Below are 16498 nucleotides of genomic sequence, written 5' to 3' on the forward strand. Positions count from 1 at the left end.
TTAAGTGAAAATTTATAAATTTGTGAAACTTTTCAATACATTAATCAGTTTGAAACGGAAGGAAATAATTATTTTATGAGTACTCGAACAACCCTATATACCTTAAGAAAAAGCACAAAAATAATGAAGAAACCCTAATAAGAATTTGAAACGGAAGGAATTTTAATTATAACTAGTAGAACTATATAAGTTTCTATATTTACTTACCTAAATAAATTTAAATAAACACTACAATAAATAGTGTAGAAACTCTCTACTCTTTTGGTTTTCCCTTTGTTTCGTTTCTATATTTTATTTTTTGAGTTCATTAGAAATACAAAAATGGTTCAAATCTAACGGTGCTACAAATTTCTTCACAAGGAAAAGACACTGTAACAAAATTGAAATTGCCATAACAGTCGCAGGAAAAACCATAGTACTACTAGTAACATGAATCATGATCTGTCTGACAATGACAACAAAAGAATCTGCCTATAGACTTCATTTATATATTTTCCTCTTTTCACATTATCAGTCTTTATTCTTTTTAAAAATTATTTTCATACTTATAACGTCAAATTCACATTTCTTCTCTCTATATAAACCACACTAACTTTACATCTCTCTTACAAACTCCAAGAGCCTCGGAGCATTCGAAAAGTTCGCCGGAAAAACAAAAACATGCCGACGAACAACACTCCGTTCCTCACTATTTTTCTCCTCTTTCTTGGTTTACTCCGGTTCGATTCATTTCCCGGTTTAGAAGCTGCAACCGGGAAATTAGCTTCGATTCCAGGATTATACGTGTTCGGAGATTCGTTAGTTGATGCCGGCAACAATAATTACTTACCAATTTCAATATCTAAAGCTAATTATCCACATAACGGCGTCGATTTTCCGAACAAGAAACCTACCGGAAGATTCTGTAACGGCAAGAACGCCGCCGATGCTATCGGTGAGTTTTTATTAATTATTAGTCTCCGGTGTCATATTTTTTCTGTATGAAATGAAACTATTAGTGTTGGTGTTATGTTATGGCAGGCCACGATTGGTTTGATTTAGATAGCGTAACATGCTGGCCATTAAAAATTAAATATTTTCACTCATATATACACTAATTGAAAAAATAGTAATTTTAAGAGATAATATTACACGTAGTTCTAACAATAAAATTAGTTGTGGACGTCAATGTTTGTAATACATTTCAGACGAAATTTAATTTTGTGTTTTTGTTCTATTAGCTGAGAAATTTGGTTTACCGTTACCACCTCCCTATCTCTCACTTAGAGGCTTACTAAAAAGGGAGAAGAGAAAATCTGCCGCCGTGACTGGTGTGAATTTTGCTTCCGGTGGAGCCGGAATCTTCAACAGTTCCGACCAAAAACTTGTGAGTTTTTTCTAGATAAATAATTAAATTATATATTCCCTTCCATGATATATTAAAAAATCTGAAAAAAGAATGAAAATAGAGTATTGATGCGATGGTCAGCTTTAATTGCGAACCGAAAGTTGGGCCGAAGAATTCATGTTCTTCATTATCATCAGCGAATATTTATTTATTGATTTTAAAACAGAAAATAAAAAAATAAAAATAAAATAGGAGAACAATGCGGTGAGCGTGGATCGAACACGCGACCTTCAGATCTTCAGTCTGACGCTCTCCCAACTGAGCTATCCCCGCAACTTGTTCTACATTTGTTAATGGTTTTATTTATCTGGCAGGGACAAGCTATTCCTTTATCCAAGCAAGTCAACAATTGGCTCTCTATTCATGAAGAAGTCATGAAACTTGAACCATCCGCAGCACAGCTTCACCTATCCAAATCTCTATTCACTGTTGTCATAGGAAGTAACGATCTTTTCGATTACTTTGGATCGTTCAAACTCCGACGCCAGAGCAATCCTCAACAATATACACAATTAATGGCTGATAAACTCAAAGAGCAATTGAAGGTAAACAAAAATTTGTCTTCTTATATAGTTATATATCTTTATAAGTTGATGAAACTTATTTGAGCAATTGTATCAACAGAGAATTCACGATAGTGGAGCGCGTAGATTCCTTATCATCGGGGTAGCACAAATTGGTTGCACACCGGGAAAAAGAGCGAAGAACTCGACACTCCATGAATGTGACGAAGGGGCAAACATGTGGTGCTCTTTGTACAACGAAGCTCTAGTAAAGATGCTGCAACAACTCAAACAAGAATTACAAGGCTCAATAACTTACACTTACTTTGATAACTACAAGTCCTTACATGACATTATTTCCAACCCTGCCCGTTACGGTACGTTGAGAATATTTATCTTTTTGGTTATTAAAATTTGCTTATCACCGCATGATCCACGTTCCAAACATAAGTCGTGATATAGAAAAAGTGGTTAATATCGAGCCAACGCGTGTAATCCTAATATAGAAAAAACAAAATCGCTGACGTGTTTTTCTGATTTCAGGTTTTGCTGACGTTACATCTGCGTGTTGTGGAAATGGGGAATTGAACGCAGACCTTCCTTGTCTGCCTTTGGCGAAGTTATGTTCAGACAGAACCAAACATCTTTTTTGGGATCGCTATGGCCATCCCACTGAAGCTGCTGCTCGGACCATCGTCGATCTTATGTTGACTGATGATACACATTACTCATCTCCTATAACTCTTACTCAGTTGGTCTCTACATGATCAATAATACACACGGCTTCGTTTTTTTGGGAAGAGTACATAATCAAGTAGACAAATGGGATTTGGAAACTTGATTTGTAATCAAGTATACGTTACTAAATTTGTTACCAATGAAATATATAAGTTTCTTATTTTTTTTAGTTTACTAGTTTTTCTAAGTTTTACCGGTTTAGTTAAATTTAATGACATATTCTAAACCAAATTCCCTAAACCGGTCTGCTTTCTTGCGATACTGTTCCTCAACCTGTTGCTCTTCCTTGGTTTGTTCCGGTATAGCTATAAGTGTACGTCTTCAAAGGTTTAGTTATCACCACAACTTAATTTTGTTTTTTTTCTTCTTCTCTGAATTAAAATTGGTAGTGTGCGCCTGTGAGTGTGCGGGGGATGTAAGGCCACGATGGGTCATGATAATATGATATTTCGATATCTTGACTTGCAAGCCAGTAAAGTATGTATATTTTTTGTGTGTGTGTGGTAAAAGTAGTTTGGTGGTGAAAACTTATACGTACTGATCACAATTTATTGTTACTATGAACTATGTGACTGAACATAGTATTGAGACTTGGGATATTATTAAGTGTCATTAAACGATTGAATGTATGACTAAATGTCATTAAATATTTTTCTATGATCGAGACTTTGAATTTATTTTACGAGCGTAATAGGATTGACTCTTGAGTGTTTTCGGGAATATATAGATTGACTTTCACAAACCATTCAAAAACTGATCGAATGAAACTGAATAAAAAGATTTGAAAATGCGGTGAGCGTGGATCGAACACGCGACCTTCAGATCTTCAGTCTGACGCTCTCCCAACTGAGCTATCCCCGCAACTTATTAAATGTTTCTTAACGTTCAATTAATTACTCAAATACAAGCAATTCCCTAAACACTATTAATCAGCTTAGACCAACAAGCTCATAATCAAATATTTGTTTTACGGTGGTTATAGGCATTACGCATTAGGCAGCTTTCAGATTTTGACAAATCAGAATAGAGCATAGCATATGGCCGCAAGATACGAGTATAAGACCGAACCAATTAACCTAACGATGGTCTGACTTTCTTCCACATATTTTCATTACAAGTTTAATTCATAAGATCTATATATATTCACAAAAAGACAGACATTACATGAACATTAAGAAAAAAGCGACGTTATAAAACTTTATGATATGTTCATCAATATTTTAGTTGTTATTTTTCCTCATTAGATTTTTATGTTACAATTTATTATTTGATGATTTTTTTTCCTTTTTGGAAAGAGCTACGTCTCTCTGAAGTCGTCCACGGTCCTCAAAAATCTAGAAACGTTCCTAATCGGAGTAACAATGATGGTTTCATAGACCCAGTCATGGAACCTTTATAAAGAAAGTTAAAACCATGATTGATCTACAAATAGTGTTGGTAGTACTACAAGTACTAGTTATAGACTTATAGTGTAGTGGTTGAAAAAACGTGTGGAACAAGCCATCACAGCCATATCATGGTCCGAGTCACATACATTAGTTTTTTTCTATGCTTCGAAAAAGACAATCAAAGATCCAAAGTCACTTGAAAACCCACTTAACAATGTTGACCTTTAAAACTGGAAAAGTCAAAACGATGCTAGTCAAAAACCTGGTTGATTACGGTTGGACCGGCTCATCACTCTTCACAAACATCTCTAGATGATAGCAACGTTTAGTTACAATTACAAGTTACACTAAAAAGTCTGAAATTGGAATCAGTCCTACCAAAGCAGGTTATAAAACATACTACTTTCTTTACTCGTTAAACCAAAAACTATAATAAAACATGCAACTTTACCCAAATGTTGAATTTCCACTGAAAAAAGTTTGGACCATTTCAACATTTACAAAATTATATAAATTGACAAGAACACAACAACTAAAACTTGTAGAATATCTATGGAATACTATGTAAGTTTCTATATCCTCCAACTTTATAAAATTCGATTTGTTGAATCATAGAAGAAAAAACGAATTATGTATATATATATATATACAAAAGATAAGATTTTATCAAAAAATGGCTTAACCCAAGGCAACTAACTATCCGGAATTTATCAATCAATTTCTTCTCCATATTAAATTCCATACCATAAAACGAATATTGCAAAAACATTACTCTATCTTATTTTTATTAGTAGTACTAATAAATCTAGGAAACAAATAATTTAAAATTTGACAATTGTCTTCGTAAATTCGTCTGCTTGATCTCTTCTTCTTCTTCTTCTTCTTCTTCTTCTTCCTCGTCTTCTCAATTTCCTCAAGCTTTCAATGCCGTGTCGTTGACAAAAGATTAACTTGGGCAACGTACAGGTGCGCACGATAATGGAGACGGCGCCGCCGTCCTTGGTCTCTAAAGCTAGAACCGCCTTCAATTCCGCCGCGGCTAAAGCGGAGCGCGTCTTCACTGATCTCAAATCTGATCGAGGTTTTATTCTATTTCCTCTTATCTCTCCATTCCCGTAGCTTCCGCTTCAATATTGACTTAATTTTGTTTTTTTTGTTCTTCCAAATTTTCTCATTTACTAAAATTTGACTGATGAATAGATGCTTATCGCTCGACCTCTGATTGTATCTGTTGTTGTGGATTAATTCGAATTCTATATTTGGGTTCTTCTCTCTTGTCAAATTCAAATCTATTTCTGTTGTTTCTCTTTGTTTCTGGAGTCAAAATTCAAATCTATTTGGTGATGTTTTATTGATTTTTTTTCTTTTTTAAATTGGAATTTTGTTGGAGAGGAGGAGAAGCAATCGACGAGGAATGTGAATGACTCTCAGGTAGCTTCTTTGCATAGAAAACACAATTGTGGAATCATTCTTGAGCAATGGAATCAATAGATTCGATAGAAAAAAATTCTGGGGAAAATGAATAGAAATAGAGTAATATCAATGATGTGAAGATTATACAATTTAAAGGATTTGCCTTTTGGTATTGAGAAGTAGTAAGCTAGTCACTTTCTTGCTCACCAAAATTGCAGAACATATGTATGTGTTTTTGTGGATGATGAGAAGAAAAAAGAAGTTTACTTGATCCATTATAGAGACTGTCAAAGAGCTGTACAGTGTTATAGGTGTTGGACAATATTCAGCATTTCGTTGAGCTTTTGAAGTTTCATGATGAAGTGTGTTGTGAGTGTTGACTATAGGGATGTTTTTTTTGGTTTACGCTAATTGGCAATGCTGGGAACAGGAGGAGAATGAAGTGAAGACTCAGGGGTGGAGAACTGCACATATTAGGAAAAAGCAAGAGTGGCAAAATAAACTGAAAAACTTGAGAATTGGGAGGAAAGAAGTTGAAGATCAAGACAAGGTTGAGGATTCAGCCATGGCTGCCCCTTTCTATGACGAGAATTTTTATATTCTTAAAGCAAAGCAAGAACAAGAAGCCAAGGTATCATCAATGGTCCATCTTTTCGGATCGGTGTTTGTTGCTACGGGCATTGTCAAAGGATTTTATTTGCCTGTGGTCAAGACTTTAGTTGCTTCTCCGTGTTTATATGATTATCTTTGAACAATTTCTAGGCATCTGATGTCGGCTGCATGGTAGAATCTCTAAATGCGGTTGATGCGAACAGCATTCCTCTGGCATCCGTTGTGAAGCAGCTGGCTGTAGCAATCGAGTGAGTCTTGATACATAACGTTTACCACACTTCAGATCTTTCCTTACTTCTTTTTCATGTAGTTTCTGGCGAAAAAGTTTTTGAAAGATTTAGTTAGTAGGTTTGAATCTGTAGTAATCCATGAGGCTGAAGTATATGTGTTCACCTTATTCTCTGGCTAAAGCATTTCATAATGTTCCTCTCCGCTTTCTCATTTTTTTTTTTCTAACTTTGTTTTTTCAGAGCAGGAAAAAGGGCTAAGAATGTGAAAGACTTTGTTGCATCATCTGGAAGTTCATCACCAGTGAGGGAGAGGGGAGGCTTGAGCCTCTCTGCGGTGAAATCACTGGTTCTTGGTGAAAAAGAGGATAAGCTTGGTTTTGATTCAGGAGATGAGGATAAACTTGTGTCTCTAATAAATGCCTTGTTTAATGTTGGTAGGTTTGCCTTAGACGAAGAAATTTTTCTTCATCAACCTGTATTCCAGTTATAGCTATTTATCTTCCCACAACTTTGGCATATTTTTTTTTACAGATAGTGGCTTTCTCAGCAGAAAGATTGTCTCTGATTTGGAGTCTCCGACCAACAGATCATCTTTTGCAAAAGATCTTCATGCTGCTCCCCCTAGTAGTTTTGTTGTTAAGCTAGCTGAAGTAATTGGAAGTTTTACAACACCCAGGAGAATGGCTTTGTTCTGGTGCAGGGTGGTTGAAGAAGTAAGTTTTGTGTTGCAAATTTTGGATTTAAAATCTCCTTCTTCACCTTTTTAGTGTAATTAACTCGTGAATTAGGATTAGTGGATAGTTCAACTCTGTTGGTGAATGTCATTTGAGAAGTTACTACAACAAAATGTGAAATATTGAAGCCTTTTTCATAATTTCACTCAAATAATCTGCATGTGCAGTTGAGGAGATTTTGGAACGAAGAGAAACACATACCATGGATACCTCTGGACAATAATCCAGATTTGAAAAGTTGCCTACTGCACCAATGGTTACAGGTTATAAACTGTTGTCTTGCCAGGAAAGCCCGCAACGTAGCTGCTTCCGAAGCATTAGATGCGGTAATGAGGCAAGCCAGTTCTGCCAATGAAAAGTCAGACGTTTCAGAATCAATGGGTTCTCTTTTGTATGCTAAAAGTAACTCCGGGGAACTTATACTCCGTTTGGGCGTTTATAACCAAGTTGAGAACTTAACAATGTTGGAAACTGGTGAACCTGTGTATTCCCCAATAACACAGGTTCGTAACTTCCGTCATAGTTAATAAAACACTAAAACTGTAGCTACCTTTTCTATCTCTGAAGTCTTAGTGTTTATATCCTTGTAGGAAGGTCCGCTGTTGACGGAAGATCTTATTAGAGAAACAGAGGAATTAGTACTTCGGACAGGGAGGTCAGTGCCATCTTTTATTTGTTGTAGTTTGATATAAAATTTACACTCCACAGCGATTCTGGTGATTGAAAGTGAACCAATCTGCTAATGAATTCTGAGTTGGTGATTGAAAGACCAGTAACAGTCAGTTAGATTGAAATAATAGACGTATTATCTGGCTGAATAATATATAATTCCGTTTCGTTATTCAGACATCCAATTATCTTGATAGATTGGATTATTGTCTTTCTTATGGTTCAGCATGGGGGCTGGATGTTCTCAACTCTTGTCTGACATGCAGGCTTTCAAGGTGATCATCTTAATGAATAATCTTATTACTGTTTGGTATATAAGCACTCATGTAAGGAAAGAAATTGTAGCTGATATGAAATTGATAAGATCTGTACCTCTGTATTAGGCAGCAAATCCTGGCTGTATTTTGGAAGATTTTGTGAGATGGCACTCGCCACCAGACTGGACTGAAAATGGTAACATGTCTGGAGATGACTCTTCACCCGTTCGAGGTCAATTAAGTACCCGGATGCAGAAAGAAGGTGTGACCATTTCTCAGTTTCTCTATGTTGTTAAACCATTACTGTAATATTTCAAGTCGTATTCTCAACTGGTCTTACCAACGTTTTAAAAAAAATATTATTAGGTAATTTATGGCGTGAGCTGTGGGAAACAGCTAAACCACTCCCTGCTGTTAAACAAGCACCTCTCTTTGATGAAGATTTAGCTGTGTAAGTTTCAATAGCATGTCCTCTTAAACGTAGTGAAATCTGTATTTGATCACTCATGGAGATCTTGTCCATTTCTCATTTAACTTATACAGAGAAGGAATCTTGAATTATTTGGAAGACATTCCAGCTGCTGAACTTTTTGAGCAGCTGTTTACTTCGCTAGTAAGTTTTTCCCAACAAATTGCGTATTTTTCTTTTTGTGAAGCTTTCTATCTGTAAGGTCAATCTCAAATTCTCTCACTTGCGCTACGTTAAATGGATGTCATTGGTTACACAGTTAAGGTTTTAGCTGTAAATAGCACTTTGACGATTGGATTGGTTAAAAATATTTCAGGTTTCCCTGGGGTTTGTGATGGTGGAGCCAGTTTTAGCTACAAACGATGACTTGTCAAAGCTTTTCTTTGAATGCAAGGATTATGTAGTCGCTATTTGTCAGGGGGGCGCATGGACCGATAAGCTTGATGATCTATGCCAGGTACTTTACTAGAGAGCTTTGCACAGATTCAAAAACGTATCTACATGCTTGGAAATCTATCACTTTAATAGAGTTAAGAATGTTTTATCAGATGCCAAAGTAAGGCCATGTGGATATGAACATTATGCTCACTAATCATACATCCTAATTGCATTTATTTGGTCATAATAGGTATACGAGACCGTGGAAACAATGTTATTACGTCCAGAAGAAGTTTTGAGATCAATGAAACAAACAGAGGAGTCGCCATCAAGTGGCAGCGAAACGAAACGGCGGTTTAAGCGGCTAGGTTTCATCTTTCGTGGTAGTAAAGAAAGAAAGCAGACAAGAGTTCCATCAGAAACTGAACAGAAAAGCACCGAACCTAGCCCACGCCAATCATTCTCTAGTCTTTTTGATGGCAAGTCGTCTCTGTTTTCAAAGAGACCTCCTAGACCTGAAAATGTGACGCTTGTCTGAATCCATATTATTTATTTGATTTGTTTCATCTGCTTTTAAGTCATTTCTCAGTTTTTTGTATTCTTCTTCTGGGGTTTTAGGTTGTTAAGTTGATCAATTGGTTGGTAACTGTAAAGTTATCTTATTTAAAACATTTCTGAAGGTATGGTGAAATGCAAATAAATGGAAATGAATAAGATGTGTAAAAGCTTTTAGAACATTTGTGTAAATTATTAGATTTCTGAGATGCTGTTTTAGATGGTTGCCTAAAATTAAGAAGTTGAAAGAGTTGAATGAACATTCAAACCAATTTTTTACCATTTAAGATAAATAAGTTGGAAAAATGATTCAACCTAAAAAGTTGAAAAAATGAATTAATTATAAAGAATTTTTTCTCAACTTGTTCATCTCCTATTTTGCAGAGAAATGAACTGAATTTTATTCATTTCTTTTTTCAACTCAAATTTTTCATCCATATGCAACCATTTGCACCTTAAGGTTTCTACACAAGATATACATAAGAAAAATCAAAACTCTCTAGAGTTGGTTACTTTCCCACAATAAACTTTTCCTAATGTTTAGGTTGTTGTTTGATCAATTCCTTGGTAACTGTAAGTAAATTGTTTCATTATAACATTTCTCAAAGTGATGGCAAAAAAAAAGAAAAAAAACATTTCTCAAAGAAAATAACATGGGCCGTTGGGCCTATGGACTATTTGATGTTACTAAAACGCAGACGTTTTCGAGAGTTCATATTACTGAATCCAAATTTAGAAGCGTAATAATAATCAGAGATCTTATAATAATAATGTTCATATTATTCGTTTTACACAAGGAAATAAGACACGTGTAAAATCCTCTGAATTTTCCATATTCTTTCGTGACTTGCTCAAAGCAGAGAAAGGTCATATGCTTTTCTCCAGTTCCTCTCTCTGTCTATCTCTCTCCTCCTTCAATAATTTCTGCAAACCCTAACTTTCTCATTCGGCGCTCAAGTTTCTCTCCACCCCTTCGGTGAGATTTCAATTCCTCGGTTTTCTCTTGTTTTCATTTTCGTCTTGTTGCTGAAAGTCACGAATCTGAGCAGTTTTTATGTTTTGAAAGCCATAATAGCAGGATTTAGGTTTCTGATTTTGAGAAAGTAGTGTTGAGGATGAACAGATTCCATTTTCCGACGATTTTTGATTGATTGTGTTGCGTTTATGATTACGAGTGTTGAATCTCACCGACATCTTGTTGTTACAGAGATTTGGTGCGATGATGTTGCGTGCTGTTTTTAGGAGAGCTTCCATTAGAGGCTCTTCTTCTGCTTCGGTTAGTGTTTGATTCGTTACCATTTTGATTTGATTTTTCTCCGATGTGATAGTTTTTTTTATCTAATTGATCTCTCTCTCTGTTTCAGGGATTGGGAAAATCATTGCAATCCTCTCGTGTTGCAGTGTCTGCTCAATTTCATTCTGTTTCAGCAACAGAGGTACTTTTTTTGTTCAATGATTCATGCTTGATTTTGGTTCTGTGGACAGCTATTTATAAATTCAATCATCTTAGGATGTGTTTAACTAGTTGATTCTATATGCTTCTTCCATGAACAAGTTATTTAACTGTCATTACGAATTGTACAGACGTTGGTGCCTCGTGGAAACCATGCTCATAGCTTCCATCACCGTTCTTGTCCAGGTTATTATTACTACCTTTTTTTGTTGTTTTTGTTGTTTTGCTAGGTTAAGATCTTTAACTTGACAATTGTTCTCTTATTTGCAGGGTGTCCAGACTGTTCAAGGTTGGTAACTCAGTCCTTTTGTTCATGTATAAGACTCAATTCTCTCACCATTTTCGCTGAAAGTGTTATATTCATGTGTGTAGGACTATTATCAACGGTTACCAAGGCACAGCCCTGCAAAGATGGGTCAGGCCCTTTTCATCTGATAGTGGTATGATTGCTCTAGCTGAAACTTTTCCCTTTATGTCAAGTTATTTTGGTTTTTCTGTCCCATGTTTTGGAACACCAGAGCTTAGTCTTATGATCCGTGTGGGTTAATTGGATTTGCTCTTTACTGTTATTGTAACTTGTATTTCTAGGCTTTTTGACTCACACTTTTTTGTATATGTGATTGAAGGGGATGTCGTGGAAGCTGTTGTGCCACACATGGGTGAATCAATCACTGATGGCACCCTAGCCGCCTTTCTGAAGAGTATGCTTTTCTTTACATTATCTTCTTGCTCGTTTCTTTCCGGTGCATTTATGTATCTAATATTTTCATTGTATGTGCTTATTGTTCTTGCAGAACCTGGCGATAGAGTAGAAGCTGATGAGGCTATTGCACAAATTGAAACTGACAAGGTATCAAACAATTACTTATCTTATTATCTCCATTCCAATAGATGTTGGTCAGTATCTTGTGTAGCTTTCCTAATACTAGTGTTTGATTCATCTATGTGCTTTAGGTTACAATAGATATTGCTAGCCCAGCAAGTGGTGTGATCCAAGAGGTAAACTATTTGTGTACTTTAATGTTCCTGTCGTTCTTCTCTTGTGTTCCTATGCCCAATTACTTTTTTCTTTTTTGCAGTTTCTAGTCAAGGAAGGAGATACTGTTGAACCAGGAAACAAGGTTGCAAGAATTTCTACATCTGCGGATGCTGTGTCTCATGTGGCACCCTCAGAAAAGGCACCAGAGAAACCTGCTCCCAAGCCTTCTCCTCCTGCTGAGAAGCCCAAAGTTGAAAGTACCAAAGTTGCAGAGAAACCCAAGGCACCATCACCGCCACCTCCACCGCCATCCAAACAGTCAGCTAAAGAACCGCAGCTTCCACCTAAGGATAGGGAAAGACGGGTATGAAAACTATGTCATTTATTCTTTACTTATATAATGCTCCGTGTGTTTTCTCTATGAAAGAAAAGCATTTTACGTTCACAAGATTTGATGATATCATCTAACATCGATGCAGGTTCCTATGACAAGACTTCGCAAACGGGTGGCAACTAGGTTGAAAGACTCTCAGAACACTTTTGCGTTGCTGACAACTTTCAATGAAGTTGATATGTGAGTTACAGTTGACAACCCCATGTTGATATGTCTCTTTATCATTTTGAAATGCCCTTAGTGCACTAATTTTAACCCAACTCTTAAGTTCACCAACAAAACTTTCCTTCTTCACGTAGGACTAATCTGATGAAGCTCCGATCTCAGTACAAGGATGCTTTTCTTGAAAAGCACGGAGTGAAGTTGGGGCTTATGTCTGGTTTCATTAAGGTATGGTAAAAAACTCAAAAGTTTCCTGAACTATTTAGCATATCAGGACTCAACCGATTAAGTAATCTTCTTGAACTATTTGTTTCAGGCTGCTGTTAGTGCCCTCCAGCACCAACCTGTAGTAAATGCAGTTATCGATGGAGATGATATCATTTACAGAGACTACGTGGATATCAGTATCGCTGTTGGTACCTCTAAGGTTTGTTTCCGCAATTCTTTTGACATTGAGTGATAATATCATTTGGGCTTTTGAGATAGTTTTGATTGATTCCTCTTCTCTGTGTATTGTATCCCAGGGTCTTGTAGTTCCAGTCATAAGAGATGCTGACAAAATGAACTTTGCTGACATAGAGAAAACAATAAACGGTCTCGCTAAGAAGGCTACTGAAGGAACCATATCAATCGATGAGATGGCAGGAGGATCATTCACAGTATCAAATGGTGGTGTCTATGGAAGTCTTATAAGCACTCCTATCATCAACCCTCCTCAGGTTCGATTCGATCCTTGCAATACTAAAAACCAATCAAAGAAAGGTGTTTTTTTGTTTGTTTGTTACTAATGCAAATAAATCTATCATACGTAGTCTGCTATTCTTGGAATGCATTCAATTGTGCAACGTCCAATGGTTGTGGGAGGAAGCGTAGTTCCGAGGCCAATGATGTATGTCGCGCTGACTTACGATCATAGGCTAATTGATGGAAGAGAGGCTGTGTATTTCTTGCGCCGTATTAAGGATGTTGTGGAAGATCCTCAGAGGCTTCTTCTCGACATATGATAAAGATCCAAGACAGAAGAGATCATAAGTTTCTGTCTTTTTACCAGTTTCCTTTCAGGTAAAACCATTACGGATACTGCAATCTGCAAATGATGCTTTGAAAAAAGAACGAAACTTTTTTTTTGGAGTTTTCTTAATAGTTTTAAGAGTTTTTGCCGGGCGAGGAAAGCATCGGTGTATTGAGTTTTCTTTTATTTTATAATATTCATACAGTTTGAACAAAATGTTACAATTTTGACTTTCAAAAAATAATGCCACTGATAATTATTGGTTAAAAATGGTTTCCATTTCCATGGAGTTGCATTGTTCATTATGGGGTACTGAGGATGTATGGTTGTTTCTTGTTGTAGGGGATAATTGTCCGAAAGATATATCTTTAGTATCGGTTTAGCCAATATCAAAAACAAATTACAAATATATGTGACCTCCTCACCTTAATTTTTTTACTTGGATTAAGGAAAAAATTATGACATTTTAAAAGTTAAACAATAACTGAAATTTGATCTCACTCTTCATTAAATTGTATGCTTGCTTCCGATTGGAATGTCAGACTTGATTTTTTGGATTTCAAGGGTTTGTGACGCGGACATGGACGATTTCAAAGGAGCAATACAACACGTATAGTAAGATTAATCTCGTTTTATGTTGCTAAATCTTTTGTACTAAAATAAATAAATAAGAACGTGTATTACTTAAAAATTAAAATCTTACAAAAAGTGAACAAGTAAACGTGTAGTAAATCATAGATATTTGAAGATACAAACGGTTCTGTTTCTTCTGTCTTTTTCCATCTGTATTTTATTGAAACAAATATTACAACAGAAGAAGCCCAAAGACAAAGAAAGTAAGATAGTCCAAATAGAAAGTCTGCAAATAGAACGGTTAAAAGGGTTTGCAAATGCAAATAGAAATAACAATTTTATTTGTTAAAAGGGTTTGCAAAGAAAAAAAATACCATTTTAATATATATATATATATATATATATATATATATATATATATATATATATATAGTCACAATCTCAATCTTACATGTCCATGTAAATTACAAATATATAATCCACATGAACAGTACTTACAATCATCACCAAAAACTAGATACGGGATAGATTCGTCTCATAAATCATAAACAGTACTCAAAGCTAAAACGACAATTAATTAAATGATTACTCAATCGATAAGGTATTAAATTCAAATGATATCCTCGTCATTAGGAGTGGCTGAGTTCCCGCCTCTACAGCTTCAATCCTGCAAATACACACAAAAAAACAAACATTTTAGATCAAAAATTAAAGAAAAAACTTTATCATGATAAAGCATTTCAAGTTCAGCTTTATACTTAATAATTGCAGAGACTCAACATCAAGGTTATCAATTTGAGCTTCTGGTGACTCCACAAAGGAAAGTTTTGCGTCTCCAGCAATTCTTCTAGCAAGATACAAAAAGGGTTTCTCAAAATTGCAATTGTTCTTCGCAGACATCTCATAGTACTGCAGACACTTCTTCCTGTGGTACGATACGTGCTTCGGCTTGATTTGTCTACTCGGCACATCAACTTTGTTACCACACAGAACAATCGGAATGTTCTTGCACACCCTGTATTATTAATATCCAACTCCCACATTATGAGTATTTCATGTTCAAAATATAAACACGTACAATTATGCAGAAACACAAATAAACAGAAAACAATGATTTCTTGTACCTGCGGAGATCACGGTACCATCTATCAATGTTCATGTATGTGTGCCGTGCTGTGACATCAAACATAATTATCGCACATTGACCATGGATGCTGCAAGAAAATAAATAAACGTTAGCTATTTTACTAGTTGCATCGATCTTCGGCTTAGTAATATATCCGGTTATTGAAAACTTTGTTATGACTTATGATTGAGGGTTGGATTTAATTGTGTATTTAAGAACTCTACACTCTCTTAGATTAGTTCTAAACTTCTAATCTCGTTCCGTTACTACAGATTTCAAACTTGAAAAGCTATATATAATATAACCAAAATTCAAAACAACCATTTTCACAAAATATTTTACAAGTCATATATATTTCCATTATCTAGGTACTTAACAATCAATGGCTAATGTGAAAACATGAGAAGAAAGATTTGTAATGGGAGATGGACTAAACGGACCAAGACCGAATCAAGATCGACCAAATTTACAAGCAGGGAAATATCGTAAATATTTGTCAAGACCACTTACTAGTATGCATCCTTGAGACCACTATATTTCTCTTGTCCAGCAGTATCCCAGCATTCGAAACGGATCTTGCCGCGGTTAGTGAAGAAATCTAAAGGATAAATATCCACACCAAGAGTAGCTACAAAGTCCAAGTTTTTGAAAATCAACATCAAAATCCTGCAAAGACCATGACATAGGCATTGTTTGTTGCATTGACGATCAATCTATATAAACACTTACGTTCAGTATTATGCTCAAATTCCCCAGTCAGATGTCTCTTGAGAAAGGTGGTTTTTCCAGTGCCTCCATCACCAACAATGAGAAGTTTGAAGGTTGGTAAATCGACGTTTTGTTGGTTAGGTAAAGCCTGAAACGAACAAGATATACTCAACGAATTTAGCCAAGAAAGAAAAGACTACAAAGAAACAAGCAAAGGGAAGAGCATTTTACCATCTTTTAGGAAGCACGAGAGAAAGAAAGAGTAAAATCTAAGATGAATAGATGTGTTATGGAGGTGTAAGGGAGATATATCTTACATATAAATATCTCCCTATTTTTAGGTGAAATTTTGTTTTAAACTATTTCTGTTTATAATATTAATAAATTTAATTATATCATTAAAAAGAAGATAATTTTGGTGTCTTAAACATTATAATGACTATAACAATTATGTATAGATATCTATATATTTATTATCCGCCGCTATTTTTAGACGAAATTTTGCTTTAAATTATATATATATATATATATATTTATAACATAAACAAATTTGGCTATAACATTAATAAGGAGATAGTCATGGTGTTTTAAACAATAAATAATGACTAAGCAAATAATGTGATTTTTAAAATTTAACCATATTCGATTATTCGAAAATTTAATGATATATGTTCAAGTATCTATGCTTTTTTCAGAAATCAATGTTGCAAGTATTAGATTAGAGAGTGACACATGAAAGATTTATAATTTATTGATTT

At 35.3% G+C, this 16498-nt stretch overlaps 4 protein-coding genes and 2 non-coding genes across 9 annotated transcripts; 3 read left to right on the forward strand and 3 right to left on the reverse strand.

Moving 5' to 3' along the window:
* The first annotated feature begins 541 nt into the window (after positions 1-541).
* On the forward strand, positions 542-3305 carry AT5G55050 (GDSL-like Lipase/Acylhydrolase superfamily protein). The gene is made up of 5 exons (NM_124887.5): positions 542-934; positions 1221-1366; positions 1702-1932; positions 2012-2267; positions 2434-3305. The coding sequence occupies exons 1-5, from the start codon at positions 661-663 to the stop codon at positions 2655-2657; spliced, it is 1131 nt and encodes a 376-aa protein (NP_200316.1). The 5' UTR covers positions 542-660; the 3' UTR covers positions 2658-3305.
* Positions 1588-1660, reverse strand: AT5G55045. The gene has a single exon. It is a non-coding gene; the product is annotated as a tRNA-Phe (tRNA).
* A 111-nt stretch (positions 3306-3416) lies between the features above and the next one.
* Positions 3417-3489, reverse strand: AT5G55055. Its single transcript has one exon. It is a non-coding gene; the product is annotated as a tRNA-Phe (tRNA).
* Positions 3490-4665: 1176 nt separating this feature from the next.
* On the forward strand, positions 4666-9562 carry AT5G55060 (Rab3 GTPase-activating protein catalytic subunit). Of its 3 annotated transcripts, NM_124888.4 has the most exons (14): positions 4666-5097; positions 5407-5447; positions 5860-6060; positions 6192-6289; positions 6512-6705; positions 6803-6984; positions 7173-7508; positions 7596-7660; positions 7901-7949; positions 8058-8193; positions 8298-8382; positions 8475-8544; positions 8717-8857; positions 9029-9562. In NM_124888.4, exons 1-14 carry the CDS (start codon positions 4995-4997, stop codon positions 9314-9316), a joined length of 1989 nt encoding a protein of 662 aa, NP_200317.2. In that variant the 5' UTR covers positions 4666-4994; the 3' UTR covers positions 9317-9562. The 3 variants fall into 3 exon arrangements, with proteins under 3 accessions (NP_200317.2, NP_001318800.1, NP_001190541.1); NM_001345104.1 differs by having other exon boundaries at positions 4666-5447; NM_001203612.1 differs by lacking the exon at positions 5407-5447 and having other exon boundaries at positions 4883-5097; positions 9029-9493.
* Positions 9563-10126: 564 nt separating this feature from the next.
* Positions 10127-14084, forward strand: AT5G55070 (Dihydrolipoamide succinyltransferase). 2 transcript variants are annotated; one of them, NM_001345105.1, is made up of 16 exons: positions 10127-10309; positions 10541-10609; positions 10698-10769; positions 10918-10972; positions 11057-11075; positions 11159-11226; positions 11413-11487; positions 11581-11636; positions 11741-11785; positions 11866-12129; positions 12245-12339; positions 12459-12549; positions 12638-12748; positions 12846-13040; positions 13134-13383; positions 13898-14084. In NM_001345105.1, exons 2-15 carry the CDS (start codon positions 10553-10555, stop codon positions 13323-13325), a joined length of 1395 nt encoding a protein of 464 aa, NP_001330709.1. In that variant the 5' UTR covers positions 10127-10309; positions 10541-10552; the 3' UTR covers positions 13326-13383; positions 13898-14084. The 2 variants fall into 2 exon arrangements, with proteins under 2 accessions (NP_001330709.1, NP_200318.1); NM_124889.5 differs by lacking the exon at positions 13898-14084 and having other exon boundaries at positions 13134-13743.
* A 407-nt stretch (positions 14085-14491) lies between these two features.
* On the reverse strand, positions 14492-15974 carry RAN4 (ras-related nuclear protein 4; the record flags this gene model as incomplete). Its single annotated transcript, NM_124890.1, has 6 exons — positions 14492-14565; positions 14665-14921; positions 15031-15120; positions 15543-15660; positions 15762-15888; positions 15972-15974. 6 exons carry the CDS (start codon positions 15972-15974, stop codon positions 14492-14494), a joined length of 669 nt encoding a protein of 222 aa, NP_200319.1.
* Positions 15975-16498: the final 524 nt, after the last annotated feature.

Source organism: Arabidopsis thaliana, chromosome 5, assembly GCF_000001735.4.
Source record: "Arabidopsis thaliana chromosome 5, partial sequence".
NCBI lineage: Eukaryota > Viridiplantae > Streptophyta > Magnoliopsida > Brassicales > Brassicaceae > Arabidopsis > Arabidopsis thaliana.

What these genes read in the sequence shown, in the direction of transcription:
- AT5G55050 (NM_124887.5), top strand. Translation starts at nt 661, where the DNA reads ATGCCGACGAACAACACTCCGTTCCTCACTATTTTTCTCCTCTTTCTT. An exon ending in GAACGCCGCCGATGCTATCG is followed by an intron (nt 935 to 1,220) that starts GTGAGTTTTTAT and finishes TTGTTCTATTAG; the next exon opens with CTGAGAAATTTGGTTTACCG. An exon ending in ACAGTTCCGACCAAAAACTT is followed by an intron (nt 1,367 to 1,701) that starts GTGAGTTTTTTC and finishes TTTATCTGGCAG; the next exon opens with GGACAAGCTATTCCTTTATC.
- AT5G55060 (NM_124888.4), top strand. Translation starts at nt 4,995, where the DNA reads ATGGAGACGGCGCCGCCGTCCTTGGTCTCTAAAGCTAGAACCGCCTTC. An exon ending in AAATGCCTTGTTTAATGTTG is followed by an intron (nt 6,706 to 6,802) that starts GTAGGTTTGCCT and finishes TTTTTTTTACAG; the next exon opens with ATAGTGGCTTTCTCAGCAGA. An exon ending in TTAGTACTTCGGACAGGGAG is followed by an intron (nt 7,661 to 7,900) that starts GTCAGTGCCATC and finishes CTTATGGTTCAG; the next exon opens with CATGGGGGCTGGATGTTCTC.
- AT5G55070 (NM_001345105.1), top strand. Translation starts at nt 10,553, where the DNA reads ATGATGTTGCGTGCTGTTTTTAGGAGAGCTTCCATTAGAGGCTCTTCT. An exon ending in CTAAGGATAGGGAAAGACGG is followed by an intron (nt 12,130 to 12,244) that starts GTATGAAAACTA and finishes ACATCGATGCAG; the next exon opens with GTTCCTATGACAAGACTTCG. An exon ending in ACTTTCAATGAAGTTGATAT is followed by an intron (nt 12,340 to 12,458) that starts GTGAGTTACAGT and finishes TTCTTCACGTAG; the next exon opens with GACTAATCTGATGAAGCTCC.